Below are 25,424 nucleotides of genomic sequence, written 5' to 3'. Positions count from 1 at the left end.
GGGATAGAAAGAAACTGCTAAGTCCAAACCTCTGCCACTTAATTGTGCTTTTTTTTCCAGCTATTTTGTAACTGGTGACATCAAAGGGCATATCAAACTGTATGATGATCAACTTCAGCTTGTACTCTGGTATAGCGATTTTAACCTGGGTCCTATCTGCCACATTTCCTTTTCCAAAAATCCACCTCTGCCTCCGAGTGATGAAACCAGATACCCCTCTGATAGTACCCTACAGAGTTTGCAGTGTGCTATCAGGTGAGTCCTTGAATTACTGAATAGATGACAGCTGCAGACCTGTTAAAACATGAAGAAAGGATCACACAATGTTTCTCAGGCCTTTAATTATGATGCTCTTCATTGTTAGGATTTAATGTAATAATAATAGCAACTTCACACTTTCCTTAAATACATGCAAAACTTCAGCATGTATTACGATACTAATAAGCATAATATTGTTAGTACCCAATTATAGTTGTGTAAACTGATGCTTAGGGGGTGTATAATATCTTACTCAAGGTCACACACAGTCAGTGACTGTGTTGGGATTTCCATTGGATAGTGCCTAATTGTGAGTCTCAAGCTCAGACTGTAGCAACCCAGCTCTCTTTCCTGTTTTAACTAATAGAGGATGATTGTCGAAACCCATTTATGCAGGGTAAATCAGCTAGCTGGAAAGTATCCTTCCTCAATTTGGCTAAAAGCATGAATGGTGGTCTACAAGGTGCAATGCTGGTAGCCTCATTTAGGGGAGGGGTTCCCAGGGTGGGAGATCAGAAAATAAAATGTGGAGATTGTATTTTCAAGTCTATGCATGGTATTTTCCATAGACAATGTACTCGTACAAACACAGGCAGGAAAGTCTGAAGGTACTTTCCCTTTAAAATTATTGCCAAGTCCATTTGTAGAAAGCACCCACAGACTTTGTCCCCAAACTGACAGTCTGAAAATTGTCCCCATAATGTTTACTATTTAGTTGTGCTATATAAAATAATTCACATGGTTACAAGGTCCTTGCCTGAAGAGTTTACAGTACTTTTATGTAAGGACCACAAAAGAAAAAAGCCTGCAGCATGCCCGGCCACTTTTGAAATAGTTAGATTCATAAAGCCAGCTCAGCACACTATTCAGTTTGCCTTCATTTGCTGTTAATTATAATCATTTGTTCCAATGAGTGGGATTTTTTTTTTACTTATTTTTATGTGCACCTAAAATTTGTAACCATTGTTTTTTTACTTCTCTTAAAAGTGCCAGGTTAAAAATGCATTTCTACCTGCAATTCTGTCCCTTTCACAAAATTTATACTGCTCTTTGTATAAAGATTTCTAAGAACATGCCATACTGGGTCAGACCAAGGGTCCATCAAGCCCAGCATCCTGTTTCCAACAGTGGCCAATCCAGGCCATAAGAATCTGGCAAGTGCCCAAAAACTAAGTCTATCCCATGCTACTGCTGCTAGTAATAGCAGTGGCTATTTTCTAAGTCAGCTTAATTAATAGCAGGTAATGGACTTCTCCTCCAAGAACTTATCTAATCCTTTTTTAAACACAGCTACACTAACTGCACTAACCACATCCCTTGGCAACAAATTCCACAGTTTAATTGTGCGTTGAGTGAAAAAGAACTTTCTCTGATTAGTTTTAAATGTGCCACATGCTAACTTCATGGAGTGCCCCCTAGTCCTGTTATCCGATAGAGTACTTAACTGATTCACATTTACCTGTTCTAGACCTCTCATGATTTTAAACACCTCTATCATATCCCCCCTCAGCCGTCTCTTCTCCAAGCTGAAAAGTCCTAACCTCTTTAGTCTTTCCATCCCCTTTATCATTTTGGTTGCCCTTCTCTGCACCTTCTCCATCGCAACTATATCTTTTTTGAGATGTGGCGACCAGAATTGTACACAGTATTCAAGGTGCGGTCTCACCATGGAGCGATACAGAGGCATTATGACATTTTCCGTTTTATTCACCTTTCCCTTTCTAATAATTCCCAACATTCTGTTTGCTTTTTTGACTGCTGTGGCACATTGAACCAATGATTTCAATGTGTTATCCACTATGACGCCTAGATCTCTTTCTTGGGTGGTAGCTCCTAATATGGAACCTAACATTGTGTAACTATAGCATGGGTTATTTTTCCCTATATGCATCACCTTGCACTTATCTACATTAAATTTCATCTGCCATTTGGATGCCCAATTTTCCTATCTCACAAGGTTTTCCTGCAATTTATCACAATCTGCTTGTGATTTAATTACTCTGGATAATTTTGTATCATCTGCAAATTTGATTACTTCACTTGTCTTATTCCTTTCCAGATCATTTATAAATATATTGAAAAGCACGGGTCCCAGTACAGATCCCTGAGGCACTCCACTGTATAATCTTTTCCACTGAGAAAATTGTCCATTTAATCCTACTCTCTGTTTCCTGTCTTTTAACCAGTTTGTAATCCATGAAAGGATATTGCCACCTATCCCATTACTTTTTACTTTCCTAGAAGCCTCTCATGAGGAACTTTGTCAAATGCCTTCTGAAAATCCAAATACACTACATCTACCAGTTCACCTTTATCCACATGTTTATTAACTCCTTAAAAAAAGTGAAGCAGATTTGTGAGGCAAGACTTGCCTTGGGTAAAACCATGCTGACTTTGTTCCATTAAACCATGTCTTACTATATGTTCTGTGATTTTGAAATTTAGAACACTTTCCACTATTTTTCCTGGTACTGAAGTCAGGCTAACTGGTCTGTAGTTTCCCGGATCATTCCTGGAGCCCCTTTTTAAATATTGAGGTTACATTAGCCACCCTCTAGTTTTCAGGTACAATGGATGATTTTAATGATAGGTTACAAATTTTTACTAATAGGTCTGAAATTTCATTTTTTAGTTCCTTCAGAACACTGGGGTGTATACCATCCGGTCCAGGTGATTTACTACTCTTCAGTTTGTCAATCAGGTCTACCACATCTTCTAGGTTCACCGTGATTTGGTTCAGTCCATCTGAATCATTACTCATGAAAACTTTCTTTGGAATGGGTATCTCCCCAACATACTCTTCAGTAAACACCGAAGCAAAGAAATCATTTAATCTTTCTATGATGGCCATATCTTCTCTAAGTGCCCCTTTAACCCCTCGATCTTCTAACAGTCCAACTGACTCCCTCGCAGGCTTTCTGCTTCAAATGCATTTTAAAAAGTTTTTACTGTGAGTTTTTGCCTCTATGGCCAACTTCTTTTCAAATTCTCTCTTAGTCTGTCTTATCAATGTTTTACATTTAACTTGTCAACACTTATGCTTTATCCTATTTTCTTCTGTTGGATCCTTCTTCCAATTTTTGAATGAAGATCTTTTGGCTAAAATAATTTCTTTCACCTCACCTTGTAACCATGCCAGAGTATTTGATAAATTCATACATTATTGCTATATCCACTGAGGACTTTATAGTTTGGTGATTTACATTTTTGAAAAAGAACATCTTTGTCCGAGGATTTCAGTTCTTGCCACTTCAGAAAAGGAAAAACGTCTACTGAAAAACAGTAAAAAATAAATTCCCATAGGAACTTTTGCCCCAGAGTGTTAAATTTATAAATTGAGCAGAAGCCAAAGCCCCTCAGTGCTTTTTGGAATGGTCGAGATTATAGAGCGAAGCAGCTGTGTGCATGGGCAGACGAGAATGGCCATATGCTTGTTTTCTGCCATCATATTTCTGTGGTTTGCACACTTTTTCTGGGAATGGTTTCTTTTCCTGAAATAGTAAAAAAAACAAAAAAAAATAACAACCTGATTCCTTGGCCACAGATATTTTATTGCAACATGGTGTGAGCAAACAGACGTGAATGCTTTTTGTACATTTGTTTGCCCTACTGTTGCCAGCACAGAATGGTCAAAGGAAAGCTCTGCTCACAATTCAAGACAACCTTTTGCTCATTCAGATGATAAAAGCACTTACCAGAACTGAACAGTTAAGTTTAGGCCCAGACGGGTAATGGGCTAGCTTCTTCTGAAGGAGGATACAGCTGTGCTGGTGGCATCCATTTTCTGCAAGCCGAAGTTGGTCAATCAATGATGGTACCTCATCAGGGTGGTACATGCTATTAACATTACTTTATGGAACAAAATGGATGTTTCTTGTTGCAGCAGGCTAGTAAGCTATGTACTGTTTTGAGCTTTCAGGAAACTTTCTCAAGATTGTATACAGTAAGGGAGTCAAGCTGAAGTCTTCAGACTTCACAGCTCTGTGTTCTTAAGGACTTAAGGCCGTCTCCTTGGAAAGGAAGGGTGGTGAATTGGGGTGGCCATTATGGTAGTCCCACCCTGTTCCTGAAGGACAGCAGGCCTGACATAAATCTCAGGTCTTCACTCCCTTCACTCTTCAACCTCTTGGTGGGGTCAGGGGACCCTCCCCCTGCTCTTCAATCTTAGGTGAGGTCCTGCTGTGGCAGATTCACCCTGAGCCCCACACCCTGACTGCACATCGCTGTAAACTCATTTTGTATTTAATAAAACTATTTATTTTTATGCACCGGTCCCAGTCTTTAGAATCAATCCCATTGTGTGGTATTTGAGGACTGAAACTGACAGTGCCACTGCTAATCAGAAAGCTGCAAGTCTTTTAAATGTTTGGTTAATGCAAATTTCTGGCATTATCTGCTAATAAATATAGGACATCTTGGTATTTAAAAACTTGATAAGGCTGCTATGAAATGCTCTAATGGTTTTCTCTTCACATTGTACAGTAACTTTGTGGTCTCCACACTTGATGGCACAACACTTTATGTATCAACAAATGGGACAAGGCTTGAGAAGTTAATGCAGCAACCCCATGAAGATATTCATGCCATTGCTTGCCACCCCTGTCAACCCTTGCTTGTCTTAGGAAGCTACGATGGAAAGCTAAAATTGTGGAACTATAAGCAAAAACAGCAGATCACTAGCAAAACCTATCCAAAGTGGAACAGTATTCAGTGTCTGTGCTATGATGCAACAGGTGATGAATTAATTTATAAGCTGCTCGATCATCAACTTGCAAACCGAAAAACTTAGATTACAATTCTTCTGAATTGTTCTTGGCTATATCTTTTAGGTTTCTTGCTGGGGGTAGGTTTCTTAGATGGAAGTGTCTCCATCCTTGATTCTTTAACATTGAAAGATGACAAGCAAGAAACATTCTTGTATTCCAAAGGCTCAGTAACTCACATCTGCTTTTCTCATGATTCCCAGTATCTTGCAACTGCTGTAAGTATAAATTTTTAGCAATCATCTTCAATTGTTTTGTAACTCTTTGTATGCAGGAGATACTGTACGTAGTAAACCAAAAAAGGCTGAATTAGGTCTCCATCTAAATGAACTATACCTTTGTCGTTTCATCACTTCAACTGTATTGCAACTATTTTTTTATTTGGAGTTGGGAGAGGAAGTTGGGAGGTCAAATATGATCGATGATTAAAAAGAGCAGAGAAGGAATGTGATGGAGTATGATAGGACTGGAAGATGGTTGTCTTATTTCAAAGGTGAAGTTGTGTATTTATGGTAGAACCCAAATCTTGTGTGCATCCTTCCTTTTTTTTTTTTAGTTTGGAAAGAATAAAATATCATGTTTTATATCATTTTATTGCTTTATTGTAACCCTCCTTGAGCAGTTCTCTGGAAAGTGGGATATAAATTGATAAATTATTTCATACTTATAGACTATAATTCCATAACATACTCAAAGCGATGAACAACAATATACAAGAAATAAAATTAAACAACTGAGAACATAAAGTAAAAATCAATAACAAAATATAAATAAACTATAAAATCATCAAAAGATATAACATATATCTTTAAAAAACACACACAGCATTATAAGAGAGTAAAACAGACATTTAAAACCTTCATGGATCAAAGACCTGTTGGAGCAGCAGTGTTTTCAGAATTCACTGGAATATTAGTCCTTCCTTAAATGCACTTTCCCAGTTGCTATTGATAGAGAGATAATAATTCCCTGTACATACCCAGATCAGTCCAGACTCCTGGGTTTTGCCTCCCTTCCAGCAGATGGAATCAGAGAAGGTTTTCTACACCGGCATATAACCTGGTGTACCACCTACAACCTCTCCAGTTTTTCTCTGTCTCCAGCAGATGGAGGATGTGCAAAACATGGAGTTCTGAATCTCTTTAAAAAAACCCAAAAAAACAAAAAGAGAAGAAGGAGGGAAAGGTTTTCCCTCCTAGGAGATTGGCAGGTCTTGGTGGCACCATCCCTCCTAGAAGCAGGGGTTAGTGACCCAAATTGCTCCACTTTACCCACGCCAGAGGTTGAAAATTGGTGATCCAATTACCTCACCGTCCGGGCCTTGGGGGGGAGAGTAAACCTGAGTCAATTCTCCAGATAAGGCTGTCTTTATTTCTTTATTAATGTTTCTCCGTGTAAAGATTTTTGTTTTTTTACAAAAAAAAAAAAAAAAAAAGGGTTTTCATTCAGGTTTTGAACAGTGCTCTCTCTGCCTTGCTTCTGCCTTTCCCCCGGCACTGGTGGCTCAGGGATCTGTTCTCTGCTCCTTTTTTTCTGTACGCTGCCCCCGGAGGATTTTATCTCTCCCCCATTTGGCTTGTCTCAGAGTCTTTCACGGTATTTGCCAACATGCCCAAGGAGCTCCGTTGCTCCCTGTGCGGCTGCGAGTCAGCGCGTTTGTCTCGGGACTCACACTGCTCCCGGTGCCTCTCAACCGGTGAAGGCTCTTCGGCAGGGGCAGAGTCAGTCCCTTTGCGCCCAAGCCAAAGGAAGCATGGCATGATGCCAGTAATCTATTCCCGCTGAGTGCAGTAATGGTGGCCATTTTGGAGACCTGACAGGAAGACTCAAGAGGGTGTAGGAAGGGTGGGGAGGAGGATCTCCCTCCAGTGCTCTCTGCCCTCCCGATTTAAGCCCGGAGGATTCTGATCCTATGGAGTTTGATTCAGATAGTTTGTCTCCCTTTTCCCCAGAATTTGTGCTTTTAATGCACAAAGTCTTTCTTGCCTGCTAAGCCACGGCGCAGCCTTCTTGTAAGCGCAGGGCGGCAGAATGTTTGTCCAGCGGGAACCCCAAGTCTTCGAGATCCTTGGCGGCCACTAGGGTCCAGAGGATTCGTGGCCCTTCGTCGTTGGGGCCTCCGGAGGGGAGGGTCTTTGGAGGAGACCCTCCCGGATGGCTCGCTGGAGGATGTCACCCTGGACGCAGAGCCAGACCTCATTCCCAGGGTCTTTTAGAAGATACGGCTGAGGTTCCTTCTGTGGATGGGGATGATCCTAAAGTGCTCCGTCTTTTTCAGAGAGACTTTCAGAGAGACGAGTTAGTTGCCCTGATCCCTGCTGTCCTGGCGGAGTTGGATATTCTGGCTCCTTGAGTGGACTCCGACACCGAGGTAGGGGTCCCGGTCATGGTGGGCTTACGGGGCCCGGCTAAGACCTTCCTGTTTCACAAGTCTGTGCGGCAGCTGAAGATCAAGCCTTCCCAATGAAACGAGGCTAGTCCACTCCTCCAGCCGAAGGATAGGGGCTCAACTTATGTTTTTTTACAAGGAGTGGGCCAAGATTATGTCAGACCAGTGGGTCTTGGACATGATAGAAAGAGGATACACTTTAGAGTTTGGTCGGGCGCTCAAAAATCTTTTCCTGTGTTCCCCTTATGGTCCGGCAGGCAAGCAGCTGGTGGTGCGGTAAACTCTCGAGCTCTGCGTCTGTTGGGGCCATAGTTCCAGTCCCTCCACTTGAGAGAGGCAAGGGCCGTTATTCCATCTATTTTGTAGTTCCCAAAAAAGAGGGCACCGTTTGTCCAATTCTGGACCTAAAGGTGAACCTGGCCCTCAAAATGCCCTGTTTTCAAATGGAAACCTTGCAATCCGTCATAGCAGCGGTTTGGACAGGGAAGTTCCTGGCGTCTTTGGATTTGACAGAGGCCCACCTGCACATCGGGATCCATTCCAAGCATCAGAGGTTTCTCAGGGGGGAATATTTTCAATTTTGCGCCCTCCCGTTCGGCCTAGCGACAACCCCACGAATTTTCACCAAGGTAATGGTAGTGGTGGCCGCGACCCTCAGGAGAGAGGAAGTTCTGGTACACCCATATCTAGACGACTGGCTGATTCGAGCAAAGTCGCGGGACTTGTGCAATCAAGTGGTGGAGAGGGTGATGCAATGTTTACAATCCCTCGGTAGGGTGGACTTGGAGGTTCCACAATGGATAGTCGTAACCACAGATGCCAGCCTCTTTGGCTGGGGAGCAGTTGGCCAGTCCTGGTCAGCCCAGGGGCAATGGTTGCTGCAGGAAGCATCGTGGTCTATCAATCACCTAGAGATTCGGGCAGTGCATTTGGCTCTCCAGGAGTTCTTACCCCTTGTTCGAGATCACCCGGTCAGGATCTTGCCCGACAACTCGACTACGGTAGCCTATATCAGTCGTCAAGGAGGGACCAAGAGTCGAGCTGTGGCTCGGGAAGCGGAGCAGCTAATGTCTTGGGTGGAACAGCACAAAGCTCAGATAGCGGCTTCACACATAGTGGGATCAATGTGCAAGCAGATTTCCTCGGCCGTCAGTGGTTAGATCCTGCAGAATGGGAGCTCTCTGACAAAGCGATGAGTCTAATTGTGCACAGATGGGGGGTTCCCCACGTAGATCTCATGGCAACTCAGAGGAATGCCAAAGCCCCTCATAAGAACATAAGAAATTGCCATGCTGGGTCAGACCAAGGGTCCATCAAGCCCAGCATCCTGTTTCCAACAGAGGCCAAACTAGGCCACAAGAACCTGGCAATTACCCAAACACCAAGAAGATCCCATGCTACTGATGCAATTAATAGCAGTGGCTATTCCCTAAGTAACTTGATTAATAGCCATTAATGGACTTCTCCTCCAAGAACTTATCCAAACCTTTTTTGAACCCAGCTACACTAACTGCACTAACCACATCCTCTGGCAACAAATTCCAGAGCTTAATTGTGCGTTGAGTGAAAAAGAATTTTCTCCGATTAGCCTTAAATGTGCTACTTGCTAACTTCATGGAATGCCCCCTAGTCCTTCTATTATCCAAAAGTGTAAATAACCGAAAGTGTAAATAACCCTCGCTTCTTCAGTTGCAGGAGAGAGCGAGGAGGGGAAGGGGTCAACGCCCTGGTTCTTCCGTAGCCCACCGACGTTCTCCTTTATGTGTTTCCACCATGGCCTCTGGTGGACAGACTTCTCAGAAGGATAGAGATCCACCCAGGAAGCGTGATCTTGGTGGCTCCAGAGTGGCCGCATTGGCCGTGGTTTGCAGATCTGATCAATCTGTCAGTGGACGGTCTGTTGAGACTGGGTCACCTTCCAAACCTGCTTCATCAAAGTCCAGTATTTTTCGATGAGGCGGATCACTTTTTTCTAGTGGCTTGGCTTTTGAGAGGCAGCGTATGAGAAAGAAGGGATATCCAGAGGATGTCATTGCCACTTTGTTACAGGCTCGGAAGTTCCATCTCCTTGGCTTATGCGAGGGTGTGGAGGGTTTTCGAGTCTTGGTGTGCGCCTAAGGACGTTGACCCTCAGAGAGCCTCGGTGTCCCAGATTCTGTCCTTTTTGCAGAATGGACTAGTGAAAGATTTATCATATAACTCTTTGCGAATACAGGTGTCTGCCTTAGCCGGGTTTAGAGGCAAGGTCCGTGGCAGGCCACTAGTGGCACATCCTGATGTGGTGCATTTCCTTAGGGGGCCAAATATTTGCGCCCTCCATCTCGAGCTATTTGTCCGACCTGAAAGCTTAATTTGGTCCTTCGGGGCTTGTGTATGGCGCCATTCGAGTCTCTTAAAAGGGCTACCATTAAGGATCTTACACTGAAGGTGGTCGTCTTGGTAGCTATTTGTTCGGCCAGAAGGGTCTCAGAAATTCAGGCCTTGTCCTGCAGGAAGCCTTTCTTGCAGATATCAGATTCAGGTGTCTCTTTGAGGACAGTTCTGTCTTTTCTCCCTAAAGTGGTGTCTGCGTGCCACTTGAGTCAATTGGTGGAACTTCCGGCTTTTCAGGATCTTCCATCTGATTCGCCTCATGCCTCGGAGTTTTATTTATTTATTTGTTTATTTATTTATTTAGACTCTTTTTTATACCGAAGTATAGCAGGTTGCCTTCACTCCGGTTTACAGTGTAAACAACTTCATACATAAAACGTATTCATAACGCACAATTAGAACCGTATGTAGATAACAAGTAACATTTCGGCAAATAGCAAAAAAGTAAAAACAGATATAAAAGAGAACGACCTACAAATCGGTCTTGCTGTGATTGAACATGTGATGTTAAGCAATTAGGGAAATAATTTAAAAGTAACATCGCGCAGGGGTATGTTAGAGCGATTTATTTATAGGTGAGATGGTTAGGTGGAAAGGGAAGGGTTCTAGGGAATTAGGGAAGTATAAAATAAAATAAATACATGACATAATTAGAAGTGAGATGGTAAAAGATATATGTCAGGGTGAGGAGGATTTAATAAAGCATGGCTGGTAGAGGGAGTGAGTCTTAAGATAAGGGATTAGATTATCCAACTCCATCTGTGAATGTTTGTCAAAATAACCATGTTTTAAGTTATTTTTTGAAAGATTTGGAGTCCCTGATTGAACTTAGGTAGTCTGGTAGAGAGTTCCATGCTTTTGGTCCTGCAATAGAGAAGGCTCTATTCCTGGTGTTGGATAGTTTAGTAGAGGGAAGGGGAGGGTATGATTAGTTGCAATTTGCCAGTGTTTCTTGTCGTGCGTGGTGTTTTGTGCAGTTGAATCATGTGATCAAGGGAGGTGTTGTCTTCTTTGTAGATTTCATTGTGTAGAGTAGTTAATGTCTTGTACTTGATCCTTTGTATGATCGGTAGCCAATGGAGATTCATCAGAACTGGGTGATGTGTTCATATTTCTTCTTGCCGGTAAGTACTCTGGCCGCGGCATTTTGCAGTAATTGTAAAGGTTTCAGTGTAGATTTGTGAAGGCCGATGAAAATCGCATTGCAATAGTCGAGACTTGAGAAAATGAGTGATTGTAGAACGGTTCTGAAATCATGCAGGTGTAAAAGTGGTTTAAGGTATATGAAGTTTGTGAAAACCTTCTTCGTTTCATTGCGATGCATTTTTTGAGGTTCAGTTCGTTGTCTATCCAGATACTGAGGTCTTTTACAGGGTTCTTCAGTTGGATGTTAATGTTGTCAATTTGAATAGAAGGCATTTGGGATATTTGCTCTGGTTTGTTTCTTTTTATGAGGTTGCATTCAGTTTTGTTCATATTGAGGCATAACTTTAGTTGGTTCAGGAAGTTTCTGATCGAGGTGAGGTGGTTTACTGTGAGGCGGATAGCATCTTCGATGGTAGATGTTATTGGGATGAGTAATTGAATGTCATCGGCATACAAAAAGAATGTGATGCCTAGACTTGAGATGAATTGACAGACTGGGAGTAGGTATATATTGAAGAGGGTGGCCGAGGCGTTTGGATGTTAGGCGGGCCTTGTTACGGTATTTGGAGATGACAAACAGTTTCAGATGTCAGATCTCCTCTTTGTGCTGTGGATGGTGCAAAAAAGGGTCAAAAAGTTTCTAAGGCTACGATTGTTCGTTGGTTGAAAGAGGCTATCGGTGCGGCTTATATTTGTCGTGGCCGTCCAGTTCCAGAGGGATTGTGAGCTCATTCGACCCGCTCTCAAGCTGCCTCCTGGGCAGAGTGTCAGTTTCTCCTCAGGAGATTTGCCGGGCAGTGACTGGAAGTCATTGCATACCTTTGCCAGACATTATAGATTGGATGTCCAAGCTCCGGACACTGTTGGTTTCGGAGAGGGCATCATCAGAGCGGTACTCTTGTAGTCCCACCCAGGGTAGGGAAGCTTTGGTAAATCCCAGGAGTCTGGACTGATCTGGGTACATATAGGGAAAGGAAAATTTGTTCTTACCTGCTAATTTTCGTTCCAGTAGTACCACAGATCAGTCTAAAACCCACCCAGCTCTGGAGAGTCTGCTCGTACTGTCTGTCTTGTCTGTGTTTAGTTATCTGAAGAATTGACACAGGTTTTTTTTCTCGGACTTTAAATTCTGTATCATAGTTATCAGTTTGTATTTTTCTCTGCTCATTCAGGCTTTTTTGTTGTTTTAGTATCAGCTTGGGTACTGGAGAGGTTGAAGGTGGTACATCAGGTTATATGCCAGTGGTGTAGAAAAAGTTTTCTGTCTCCATCTGCTGGAAGGGAGGCAAAACCCAGGAGTCTGGCGTGATCTGTGGTACTACAGAAATGAAAATTAGCAGGTAAGAACCAAATTTCCTTTATTTTGAATTCAAGAGTGCCTTTAATGGAAGCAGTGACACATGAATATGGGAGACACTGGATTGCACATCTTCCTAATAAGAAAGGAAACAAGGAAGCCTTTTATATTGTACATCTTTGTTCTTCATGCGATTTCAGAAAACTTCATATTGAAGAATAAGTTAAAATATTGCTGATAGATTTTATACCATTTAATGTTTATTTCAGGATGAAGAATTCACAGTGACTGTTTTTAAGATAATAAGCAAAAATGATAGGAAGTTCTGGGACTATTTTGGAAGGCACTGCACTCATTATAAACCCATTCAAAGTATAATCTTTGGGATTCACCTGGATACTGATGAGCCACGACTCCTGTCTCTGGGGATGGACAGAATTCTGGTTAGTAAGGCTGCACCTTTGGTCCATCATAGTATTTTTTTTTAACTCATGCGTAGGTTCTTGAGGCAATATTTGATATAATTTGATAGAAAATGTATTCATATGGATATTTAACATCATGTAGTTGTTGGAAATGGCCCCATACTTACAGTCCTAGCATGCATCCTGAAGAACTGTTAAATGCTCAGAGTGCCGGTGTCTTTCAGCAGCAGCAGCATTCGCCAAGTGGCTTAAAATATTGACTCTTTTTTTAGTTATATTCATGTTTCCCTTTTTAACCATAATAAAATATTTTAGGGTGCACAATTTCCACATAGCATGCACTAAAAACGTATGAAACAAAATGAAAATTAAACTGTATGAAAAAAAAATTAAAATGAAATACCAAATTTTTCCATGCACACCTTAATGCATATTCAGTGTGAATATCCTGAAAAACAGGCTGGCATTTAGAACCTCTACTTTCAATGCTAATATAGGAATTAAATAGAAATTATAATTTAAAAGAGACTGCATGATTGATATTCTTCTTTTAACTGCCTTTGAAATTGCTAAATGTTTTTTCTTTAACACTGCTGCTTTCTTTAGCAATCTAACTGTGTTACATTTTTTCCCTTCAGGTGGAATATGATTTAACCAGAAGCACTAGAGATAACCTTCTGATACTGAGCAGTGATCGCATTGAACAGAGTGCCATCCCATTGTGTTTAGCCTGGTATCCAGCTATTACTAAAGAACATTTTATTATCATGGCCAATGATCAGTACAAAGTGAAGCTTTATAACACTATTACTAAAATGTGCAGGTATAATTATTTTAATCTCATTTTATTTGTACTGTCTAACCTTTCTTTTCAGGTGATCTGACTGAGTGTTGCAAGTATCCCTGCTGGCTAAGCATTAGAGGGAAAATCTCTTCTGAAACTGAACTCTTTGCTGCTGTAAAAGTGGCATTAGAGGTTGTCATAATAGCAATATCCAGCTTCTCTCCTTGTTCCCTGGAGCTTAAGCATATTACCTCCACTATGTACTCAAACCTTGCCAATTCCATCGGACAGGAAATGCCAACCTCAGTCTCCTGTGCAGCAACAGTATGGCTGAGCAGTCAGTCTCCTAGTTTTTCTGTTTCCAGCTCAATTAATTTTGTTGCAAAGTATCCTCCTGTCATTCATGTTGACTCCTCCAGCTACAAAACAAATTGTAGACCTTTTTAAGCTTCTACTGTTTATATATTGCATTATTTCCAACTGTATAGCAGTGGGGGTATGCTGCAATCCAACTGGTCAAAATGAACAGACAGATGATGAAATGCTAAGAGAAATTAGGGATGTTAACAAATTTGGCAGCACAGTAATGAGAGATTTCACCTAACTCAATATTGATTGGGTAAATGTAGCATCAAGACGTGCTAGTGAGGTAAAATTTCTAGATGAAATAAAAGACTGTTTCATGAAGCAGCTGGTCTGAGAACTGATGTGAGGGGGAGCCATTTTAGACCGAATTCTTAGCGGAATACAGGATTTGGTGCAAGAGGTAATGGTAGTGGGGCTGCTCGGCAACAGTGATCATAATGCAATCAGATTTGGCTTAATGACTGGAGGGAGGATATTAAGTAAATCTACTGCACTGGCATTTAACTTTTAAAAGGGAGACTGATAAAATGAAGAAAATAGTTAGAAAAAACTAAAAGTTGCAGCTATAAAGATTAAGAGTTATCAGAAGTAGAAATTGTTTAAAAATACTATCTTAGAAGCCCAGACTAGATATATTCCATGCATTAAAAAAGGTGAGAGGGAGAGAAAATGAATGCCGACATGGTTAAAATGTGAGGTGAAAGAGGCTATTTTAGCCAAAAGAACTTCTTTCAAAAATTGGAAAAAGGGTCCAACTGTAGAAAATAGGAAAAAGCATAAGCATTGGCAAGTTAAATGTAATTGATAGACAGGCTAAGAGAGAATTTGAAAAGAAATTGGCCATAGAGGCAAAAACTCATAATAAAAACTTTTAAAATATATCTGAAGCAGGAATCCTGTGAGGAGTTGGTTGGACCGTTAGATGAGCAAGGGTTTAAAAGGGGCATTTAGAGAAGACAAAGGCCATAGTGGAAAGACTAAATGATTTCTTTGCTTCAGTGTTTACTGGAGAGGATGTTGGGGAGATACCTGTCCCAGAAACAGTATTTAATGGTGATGATTTGGAAGAATTGAAACACATCATGGTGAACCTGGATGACATAATAGAGCAGAATGACCAACTAATCACCTGGATCAGATGGTTTACACCAAAATTCTGAAAAAACTAAAAAATGAAATTGCAGATATATTACTAGTAATTTGTAACCTATCATTAAAATGATCTGTCGTACTTGAAGAATGGAGGATGAACAATGCAACACTGATCTTTAAAAAAGGTTCCAGAGATGATCTGGGAAATTATAGACTATGCTAAAGAACAAAATCATAGGACATATAGAAAGACCTGGTTTAATGGGACACAGATTTGCCCAAGGGAAATCTTGCCTCACAAATCTGTTGCATTTTTTTGAAGATGTTAATAATGGATAACTCCTAGGGGAATTTGGTGTTACTGCGGAGTGCAGAATTTGCACAGATTTCCCCTCCCATGCAAATTTTGTATTTTCCGTGCAAAATTTGGAGGAAGGCCCAGTGGGCTGTAAGCAGAACACATCCTGCTCGTGGATAAAGATGAGGATTGCCAGTGGGCTGCGAGCAGAACCTATCCCACTCACGGCGAAGATAGGCAGGCCTGGCAGCAGAGAAGACCCAGCATGAGAGGCAAGACAACAGTGCTCATGAACCTGTGTGAAAGAGAAATGTGCTGTGGGGTGCCTATGTGTGTGTGTGTGGGAGAGAGAGGGGAACCTGTGTGAGGGAGTGTGTATGTGAGTAAGAGATTGGGATCCTTTGTGTGAGTGAGAGTATGTGTGAGAAAGGGCTTGTGTGTGCGTATTTAAGAGAAGGATTGTGTGTGTGTGAGAGAGAGGGAGCCTGTGCAAAGGATGTGTGTGTGTGTAGTGAAAGTGTATATGAGTGTATGTGCGAAAGAGAGAGGTAGCCTATGAGAAGGGTGGTGTTTGTGTGTTTGCAAGAGAGAGAGAGGGAGCCTTTGAGGTAAATTTTAAGACCTGTGCACATGTGCATGGTGATTTTGTAACATACACACGTGTTTTATAAAATCGGCTAAACGCATGTACATGTGCGCACGATTTTATATTGATGCATGCATTTGCTTGCAAATGGCGACTCAGATGCAGAAGTAGGGGGAATTTTAGTAGATACACACACAGATGCAATTATCTGTTTCCCCAATTTGTTCCCAATACGCCCTAGTAAAGAAGAGGATTTAGTAAACCCTCTTGGGATAAATAGCTAACTTGCTTCCCATTTATCCTATTAGCCCCAACCTTTAAAACCCCGCTTACTAGCCTAGTTTATTTTTTTTTTTTTTGTTACATGTCTTGCACGCCGTCCATAGCAGAAGTAAAGTTACGCGGTAGGGGATCATGGCGTGCGCTTATGTACGTAAATAAGAACATAGAACATAAGATATGCCATACTGGGTCAGACCAAGGGTCCATCAAGCCCAGTATCCTGTTTCCAACAGTGGCCAATCCAGGTCATAAGAACCTGGCAAGTACGCAAACATTAGATAGATCACAAGCTTATTAATTACCATCATAGCAGTTTATGGATTTATCCTCTAGGAACTTCTCCAAACCTTTTTTTAAACCCAATTACACTAACTGCTGTAACCACATCCTCTGGCAATGAATTCCAGAGCTTAACTATGCGCTGACTGAAAAAGAATTTTCTTCAGTTTGTTTTAAATGAGCTACTTGCTAACTTCATGGAGTGCCCCCTCGACCTTCTATTATCTGAGAGAGTAAATAACCAATTTACATTAACTTGTTCAAGTCCTTTCATAATTTTGTAGTTCTAGCATATCCCCCCTCAGTCGTCCCTTCTCCAAACTGAACAGCCCTAACTTCTTTAGCCTTTCTTCATAGGGCAGCAGTTCCATTTTACAGGCTCAGCCTGCCAATGCCCTGGCCAGAGCCCTCCTCGCCCCTCCTCTTTTTGGATATTTGTGATTTGTGCGCGTAACGGGAGATGTGCGCATACCAACACAGGTTTCAAAATATGCGCGGTGCACGCCAGGCCAAGTCATGCATGCATCTCTTGCCTTTAGTCCTCTTAGGGGTTTTAAAATCTACCAGTCTGTGAGAGAGTATATATGTACGAGAGAGAGAGAGGGAGCTTGTGTGAGAAAGTGTGTGCAAGAAAGACAGGGAGCCTGTGTGAGGGTGTGTGTATGTGAGAGAGGTTCAGAGGGAGCTTGTGTGAGTGTGTATGTGTGTGTGTGTGTGTGTGTGTGTGTGTGGTACCTGGCAGGATTTAGGGCCCATCTCAGTGGGAAGAGGTGGCAGTTCTAGCTTTAACACTTCTATCTCGGCATGTCTAATTCTGAGCCCATCCTCAGGCAACTACTGGAGCCTGAGAGCTGCACCGAGCAAGTACCTGACTGGTTGACCACCCTCATTGGGTGGCCAGGTTGAAATCATGTGTCTGCTCACTCAGATAACATGCACAGGGTGCAGCAAAACTTTAGTGTATACGTAGGGATCTTCATTTTCAGTTTTATTTTCTCTGGGAATTTCAATGTTATAACACTAAAATCAGTGGAAAAATGACTTTGTTATAACAAACAGGAGAAAAATCAGTGGAAAAGTCATTTTCCCTGTATGTACCCAGATCAGTCCTGACTCCTGGGTTATTCAACCTTGCAGGCAGATGGAGACAGAGAAAGTTTTACTGACACTGCCTCATAAACCCCAGTGCCATCTGCAGTTCCTCAGTATTTCTCTGTCTCTAGCAGATGGCAGAGGGTATAAAAGATGTCTAAGTTTTAGATTTTTCTCGACCTGTTTGCAAACTTTTTCTAATTCCCCCCTGTGGTCCAGTGAGCAAGCAGTTGGTGGTGCAGGAGACCCTAGCGTGTCTCCAGAGCTTGGGAGCAGTGATACCAGTCCCCTCTGCGGAAGTTCGCACGGGTCGCTACTCCATCTATTTTGTAGTCTCAAAGAAGGAGGGCACATTCCAGCCCATCCTTGATTTGAAGAAGGTGAATGCTGCCCTCAAAGTTCCCCGCTTTTGGATGAAGACTTTGAGTTCAGTGATAGCGGCTGTTCACAAGGGGGAATTTTTGGCATCCTTGGATCTCGCAGAGGCCTATCTGCATATTCCAATCCACCTGGACTCCCAGCGCTTTCTCCGCTTCATGGTGCTAGGCCAGCATTTTCAGTTTCGGGCCCTTCCTTTCAGACTAGCCACAGCTCCACGCACCTTCACCAAGGTGATGGTGGTGGTAGTGGTGGCGCTTCGGAAGGAGGGAGTCCTGGTGCACCCATATCTGGACAATTGGCTTATCAGGGTGAAATCGGAAGCTCTCTGTCTTCAGTCGGTCAACAGAGTTCTTGAGGTTCTTCAGTCTCTCGGCTGGGTAGTAAACCTGGCAAAGAGTCATTTGTCTCTGACTCAATCCTTGGAGTACTTGGGCGCTCGGTTCAATGCTCAGCAGGGTGTATCTTTCGAAAGAATGAGTGCTCAATCTGCAGAATCGGATCCACTGGTTGTTGAACTTGCGAGTTCCCAAAGTATGGGTTTATTTATAGGTTCTAGGCTCCATGACTTCGACATTGGAATTGGTTCCGTGGGCATTTTTCCATATGAGGCCATTGCAAAGGGCGCTTTTGGCATGGGGGAAGCCAATCTCTGAAGAATTTCACTTGCCGTTAGTTACCTCTCGAGGGCATGGCCAGAGACAGTCTGTCGTGGTGGCTTCAGACCCCCAGTCTTCTTTGCAGAATGGACCTCGAAGTGCCAGACTTGGGTGATAGTTACTACCGATGCCAGTCTCTCTGGCTGGGGAGCAGTTTGTCAACATCATTCAGTCCAGGGTATTTAGTCTGTGAGAGAATCTGCATGGTCTATTAACCGTTTGGAGACCAGGGCGGTCTGGTTAGCCTTGAAGGAGTTCTTACCATTGATAAAATGGCACTCAGTACGGATTCTTTCCGACAGTGCGACAACAGTGGCATACATCAATCGGCAGGGCGGAACCAAGAGTCAGTCGGTAGCTCAGGAAGCACAAGCCTTGATTCATTGGGCAGGGTCCCACCTAGAGGGAATAGTTGTGTCTTACATAGCTGGGGTTGAAAATGTTCAAGCAAATTTCCTAAGTCAGACTCAGTTAGATCCAAGCGAGTGGGAATTGTTGGAAGCCGCGATGCAGCTCATCAGCGATCGTTGGGGGTCACCTCCCATGGATTTAATGGCAACTCGTCAGAATGCCAAAGCATTTCGATTCTTCAGTTGAAGGCGACAGCACGGTGCTGAAGGCATTGATGCTCTAGTCCTGCCTTGGCATCAGGGGGTTATGCTTTATGGGGGTAATTTTCAAAAGGAGTTACACATGTAAATGTAACTACTATTGTAGCAATTTTCAAAAGCCATTTACTGGAGTAAAGTGCACTTACACAAGTAAATCCTATGGACAATTCAATGGCATATATTATAGCATTTTCAAAAGCCCACTTACTCAAGTAAAGTGCATTTACTCGAGTAAAACCCTGTTTTACTCGAGTAAATGCTTTTTAAAATCAGGCCCTATGTGTTCCCTCCTTGGCCATTGGTGGGCAAGGTGTTGCGTCGCATAGAGAAATATCACAGGGAAATGATTTTGGTCACTCCAGAGTGGCTGCGGTGTCCTTGATTCACGGATCTCATCAACCTGGTGGTGGATGGCCCGATTCGTTTTGGTCATCTAAAGGGCCTTCTTCGTCAGGGTCCCATATTTTCAAACCAGGCCAATCACTTTTGTCTTGCAGCTTGGGTTTTGAAAGGCGGAGGTTAAGGTATAAAGGTTATCCGGAATCTGTCGTCACCACCTTATTGCAATGCAGGAGAAAGTCCACTAATCTAGCTTACATTATAGTATGGAAAGCATTAAAGTCCTAGTGTGCTACTCATGGAATTAGTGCTCTCCAGTCCCCCATTCCCGATATTTTGTCCTTTCTGCAAGACGGGTTTGCTAAAGGCTTATCTCCTAGCTCCCTTAGAGTTCAGGTGGTGGCCTTGGGCTGCCTTTGTGGCAAGATCGGGGATTCCGTTATCTCACCTCATCCGGATGTTATCAGGTTCATCAGAGGAACAAGGAATTTGCGGCCTCCACTTAGGAAAGTTTGTCCATCCTGGAACCTTAATCTAGTCCTCCGCGGTTTGTGTGCAGCACTTTTTGAGCCTCTCCGGAGAGCGACGCTGAAAGACTTGACTCTTAAGGTAGTTTTTCTAGTAGCGATATGCTCTGCTAGGCTGATTTTGGAGTTGCAAGCTTTGTTCTGTTGGGATCTCTTCCTCCAAATTTCGGATTTGGGGGTTTTGTTGAGGTCAGTGCCTTTCTTTCTATCTAAAGTGGTTTCCACTTTTCATGTCAACTAGCTGGTGGAGCTTCCAGCCTTCCCAATGATGGATGCATCCATTCCACATGCGGAAGAGCTCAAGCTGTTAGATGTTCGGCGTTCTCTATTGCGCTATCTTGAGGTGACAAATGATTTCAGAAGGTTCGATCACTTTTTGTTTTGTGGAGCAGCACGAAACAAGGTTTCAAAGCTTCTAAGGCTACTATTGCGCATTGGTTGAAAGAGGCCATTGGTTCCACCTACATTACTGCTGGTCGGGAGATTCTGGAGGGCTTGCGTGCTCATTCTACGCGTTTGCAGACAACCTCCTGGGCGGAGGCGCAGCTGGTGTCTCCTCGAGATTTGCAGGGCAGTGACTTGGAAGTCGCTGCATACGTTTGCGCGACACTTGTTTGGATGTGGGAGCTTCAGGTTCTCCTTCCTTTTGGCGAGAGTGTTCTGCGAGCGGGACTCTCCAGGTCCCACCCTAAATAGGGGGCTTTGGTACATCCCAGGAGTCTGGACTGATCCGGGTACATACAAGGAAAAGAAAATTGGGTCTTACCTGCTGATTTTCGTTCCTGTAGTACCACGGATCAGTCCAGAACCCACCCGTTTTTACCAAGAGGAGGAGAGTCGCCTGCTCAGCTCTAATGTTGTCTTATGAATACAGATTTGTTTGAATCAGTTTTCAAAGTTTTTCAATAATTTTTGCTTTGTTGTTTGGGGCATTGGATTTTCTGCTTTATGCTTGGGTACAGATCTATACTGAGGAACTGCAGGTGGCACTGGGGTTTATGAGGCAGTGTCAGTAAAACTTTCTCTGTCTCCATCTGCTGGCAGGGATGAATAACCCAGGAGTCTGGACTGATCCATGGTACTACAGGAACAAAAATTAGCAGGTAAGAACCAATTTTCTTTTTTCATGGAATTTCTTTGTTATAACATTGAAATTCCCAGGAAAAATGTTTTAAAAACCATTGTATCCATTATAGCGTTGTGGCCACCATTGCGTGACAGCCCACTGCATTGGTTAGACTTAGCTGATCTTGTTCATTCTTCTATAACAAGCAGATTTGATTATTGTAACTCTCTGTACCAAGGTCTCCTTGAGACAAGTACTAAGAGACTGCAATTATTGTAGAGTTGGTAATCAAGCTTCTTGTAGAGAAGCAAGGAAATATGATTATTATAACCCCCATTCTGTGTTCTCTCCATGGGCTGCTGATAGAAATTAGATCAAAATTTGACGTACTACGCCCAATTTTTAATTGCCTATGAAGAGGTCTCACAAACTATTTAGCAGAGTGTCTAAGTAGTTGCAAACCAAGTCAGCTTTTCAGTTCTTCTCAGCAAGAGTTCCTAATTTTACCATCTTTGAAAGTGATTTGACATCAGTGTGATGGTTTGCACTCAGTTATTTTTGTCTGTGAGGAGCTAAATTTATTTGTATTTCAGAAAGAAAGTAAAATTGTGGTTCTTCACAAAAGCATGTCAGGAGGTGAATGGAGATGTATGAATCTAAGGGGATGAGAGAGTAAGGGAGAGGCAATAAAATGGGGCAGGAATGAAACTGAATAATGAATGAAGTTATTAAAGTGCTTGGGGTCTGAACTAATTTTACTGTACTGACTGTTTTAGTAGAATTTTTTTGTAAGTTTATTACTGTAAGGTGTTATTGATGTGATTTTATTGTAAACCACCTCGGTGCCATTGGCAATAGGTGGGGAATCAAATTCTTCAAAATAAATTAAAAAAAATAAACAGCTAAGTGAGTCTTTCCAGTCCTGCTAGATCACTTTTTACAATTTTAAATTTTTTGATTATCATTAAAATATTGTATGTAGACACTGCCCTAGATGGCCTATAGGAGAAGCTGCCCTTGCAAACAAGACCAAAAACATTGTAATTCACAGATTCCTCGCCACCTGTTTACACATTTGGCAATATCATTTTTGCAGGAGCCATATTGTATTTACATTAATGCCTTGCGTAGTTTTCAGAAATTTTTATCTTAGGGCCCAGTTGAAAATGAGCTTTATGTCTTAAATTGGGTTTCCTGGCCAACAAATACCAATATCAGTCATGCTTTATTCTTATTGATTACATTCAAAACATCAAAATTTGTTATGCCAATTCTAGAATAGCTGGCAAAATAATCAATAAATGACATGATTGTCCCAAGATGGTTCAGACCTCTCAAAAATTAAACATAGCAATCACCAGTCTTCTACAATTTGCAGAAAATCATATTGTAAATTAAAAAAAAAAAAAGATCCTGAGGCTAAACAGATATAAACAAATGAACTGATGATTTAGTTTTAAGTGAGATTTATCTGAAAATGCTTATGTGCTAAAGAAAAGCTCAAAGAATGCAATTGTCAGGGATGACAGTCTCTCATCAGAAGTAATTGCTGGTTTATTTGTTTCCTGCAAACAGAAATTCAGCTGTAGCTGGCTGGATTTGAATAAAGTCACCAATTATTGTGCTACTATGGGAGGAGGAATATAATGGTACATAGAAAGCAGTCTGTGTGTGATATAGCTGCAGCAGCTCAGATTTTACTGATTTCCCCCTCCTGTTCTAGTTAAGAGATTTCTCATTAAAGAAAACAACTTGCCTTGCAGTTTCAGACTGTTTTAGCTATGGCTCCTATTCCACTCCTGTGGTATTAGATGGGGTGGACAGAATCAAATTCCTGCTTTTAAATCTGAAAAATGAGCATTAAAATCTCTTAGGGCTTTTACTCAACAACATATACTTCTCTTTCTTACACATATGCTTATCTACTAAAAAATTATAGGGCCAGCATTGCACTAATATGGCTATTTAATCAGCTGAAGGAGTTAATAAACATGTGGATAAAGGTGAACCGGTAGATATAGTATACTTGGATTTTCAGAAGGCATTTGACAAAGTTCCTCATGAGAGGCTTCTAGGAAAAGTAAAAAGTCATGGGATAGGTGGCGATGTCCTTTCGTGGATTGCAAACTGGCTAAAAGACAGGAAACAGAGTAGGATTAAATGGGCAATTTTCTCAGTGGAAGGGAGTGGACAGTGAGTGCCTCAGGGATCTGTATTGGGACCCTTACTGTTCAATATATTTATAAATGATCTGGAAAGAAATACGACGAGTGAGATAATCAAATTTGCAGATGACACAAAATTGTGCAGAGTAGTTAAATCACAAGCAGATTGTGATAAATTGCAGGAAGACCTTGTGAGACTGGAAAATTGGGCATCCAAATGGCAGATGAAATTTAATGTGGATAAGTGCAAGGTGATGCATATAGGGAAAAATAACCCATGCTATAATTACACGATGTTGGGTTCCATATTAGGTGCTACAACCCAAGAAAGAGATCTAGGTGTCATAGTGGATAACACATTGAAATCGTCGGTTCAGTGTGCTGCGGCAGTCAAAAAAGCAAACAGAATATTGGGAATTATTAGAAAAGGAATGATGAATAAAACGGAAAATGTCATAATGCCTCTGTATCGCTCCATGGTGAGACCGCACCTTGAATACTGTGTACAATTCTGGTCGCCGCATCTCAAAAAAGATATAATTGCGATGGAGAAGGTACAGAGAAGGGCTACCAAAATGATAAGGGGAATGGAACAACTCCCCTATGAGGAAAGACTAAAGAGGTTAGGACTTTTCAGCTTGGAGAAGAGACGACTGAGGGGGGATATGATAGAGGTGTTTAAAATCATGAGAGGTCTAGAACGGGTAGATGTGAATCGGTTATTTACTCTTTCGGATAGTAGAAGGACTAGGGGACACTCCATGAAGTTAGCAATGGGGCACATTTAAAACTAATCGGAGAAAGTTCTTTTTTACTCAACGCACAATTAAACTCTGGAATTTGTTGCAGAGAATGTGGTTCGTGCAGTTAGTATAGCTGTGTTTAAAAAAGGATTGGATAAGTTCTTGGAGGAGAAGTCCATTACCTGCTATTAAGTTCACTTAGAGAATAGCCACTGCCATTAGCAATGGTTACATGGAATAGACTTAGTTTTTGGGTACTTGCCAGGTTCTTATGGCCTGGATTGGCCACTGTTGGAAACAGGATGCTGGGCTTGATGGACCCTTGGTCTGACCCAGTATGGCATTTTCTTATGTTCTTATGTAGTTAATTCTTGTATTTTTTGTAAGGAAAATTAATATTTTATAGTAATATATCCCCATGTATTTTTTAAATTAAAAAGGTATTCTTAGAAGTCCATTTCAAAGCAATTTGGGCAGTTAAAAAGTGTTTACCTGCGTCAGTCGGCTATCAGAAACTTGCCTTCCCTCAGTGTGGCTAATAGTTTGCGTGTTGTAGAACGTACATACTTGTAGCCGCATTGAGAAGACATGTTCCCAGGGGCATTATTAGTTTGCGCGTAAATAGCATTTTCAACTCTTTGGTCCTGATTTTCAAAAGCATTTACATGCTTAAAACTGGGTTTTACATGTGTAAATGCACTTTCTCACAGGACAAGCAGGATGGTAGTCCTCACATATGGGTGACATCATCAGGATGGAGCCCAATCACGGAAAACTTCTGTCAAAGTTTCCAGAACTTTGACTGGTCCCTACTGGGCATGCCCAGCACGGCACCAACCCTGCAGCCAGCAGGGGTCCCCCCTCAATCTTCTTTTTTCCGCGCAGCAGTAGCCTCGCGGTTTAAGAGCTCTGAAGAGATTCCTGACAGGAATTTTCCTCACGGAGTTAATTAAACTTAAATTGTCCCACAGGGGTCCCTCCTCTAACTTTTCTCAGGCTGCGGTACTCCGGTAAGTTTTCACCATTTTTCGTCGATTACCGTCGAGTTTGGCCCTCGCGGCCTACTGGCCGTCGACCGTACCGCAGCTCGATTTCTCTATGGCCATGGCGTCGGGGTTTCGTCGGTGCCCGGACTGTACTCGCACCATGTCTATCACAGACCCTCATGGAGTCTGTGTAATGTGTTTAGGGCCGTGAGCATGATGTCCTGACTTGCCACCAAATGTGCCCTCATGATACCAAAAGGTCGCAAAGCCAGAATGGAGAAGATGGGACTCCTTTTCCGTGCTCACACCCCGACGCCGTCCATCGCATCGACGTCATCGGAACTGGCACCGTCTAAGTCGCACCAGCATCGACAACCGTCCGGTGACCGGCCGCCATCGACGTCTTCTCGGCCATTGACTCCCGTTTCTCCCCCTCAACATCGAGGGGATCGTAGGGAGAAACATCGCCATCAGCATCGTAAGTCTTGGACCATCGAGGAAGCGAAATCATCGACCTCGC

The 25,424-nt window shown here is 42.3% G+C and overlaps 1 protein-coding gene across 3 annotated transcripts in view; it reads left to right on the top strand.

Moving 5' to 3' along the window:
• The window catches only part of WDR66 (WD repeat domain 66), a 135,702-nt gene that overhangs the window by 37,085 nt on the left and 73,193 nt on the right, over window positions 1-25,424 (top strand). For all 3 annotated transcript variants that reach the window (XR_003851890.1, XM_029570942.1, XM_029570941.1), the window contains exons 11-15: window positions 61-255; window positions 4,741-4,991; window positions 5,088-5,239; window positions 12,496-12,669; window positions 13,290-13,474. Coding sequence is in view for 2 of the 3 variants with exons in the window: in XM_029570942.1 (XP_029426802.1) it covers window positions 61-255; window positions 4,741-4,991; window positions 5,088-5,239; window positions 12,496-12,669; window positions 13,290-13,474 (957 nt within the window). In the remaining variant the exon portion in view is untranslated. The remainder of the gene's footprint in view (window positions 1-60; window positions 256-4,740; window positions 4,992-5,087; window positions 5,240-12,495; window positions 12,670-13,289; window positions 13,475-25,424) is intronic.

Source organism: Rhinatrema bivittatum, chromosome 11 (genome assembly GCF_901001135.1).
Source record: "Rhinatrema bivittatum chromosome 11, aRhiBiv1.1, whole genome shotgun sequence".
NCBI classification, from domain to species: Eukaryota; Metazoa; Chordata; class Amphibia; order Gymnophiona; family Rhinatrematidae; genus Rhinatrema; species Rhinatrema bivittatum.
This window is presented reverse-complemented; position numbering and strand designations above follow the sequence as displayed.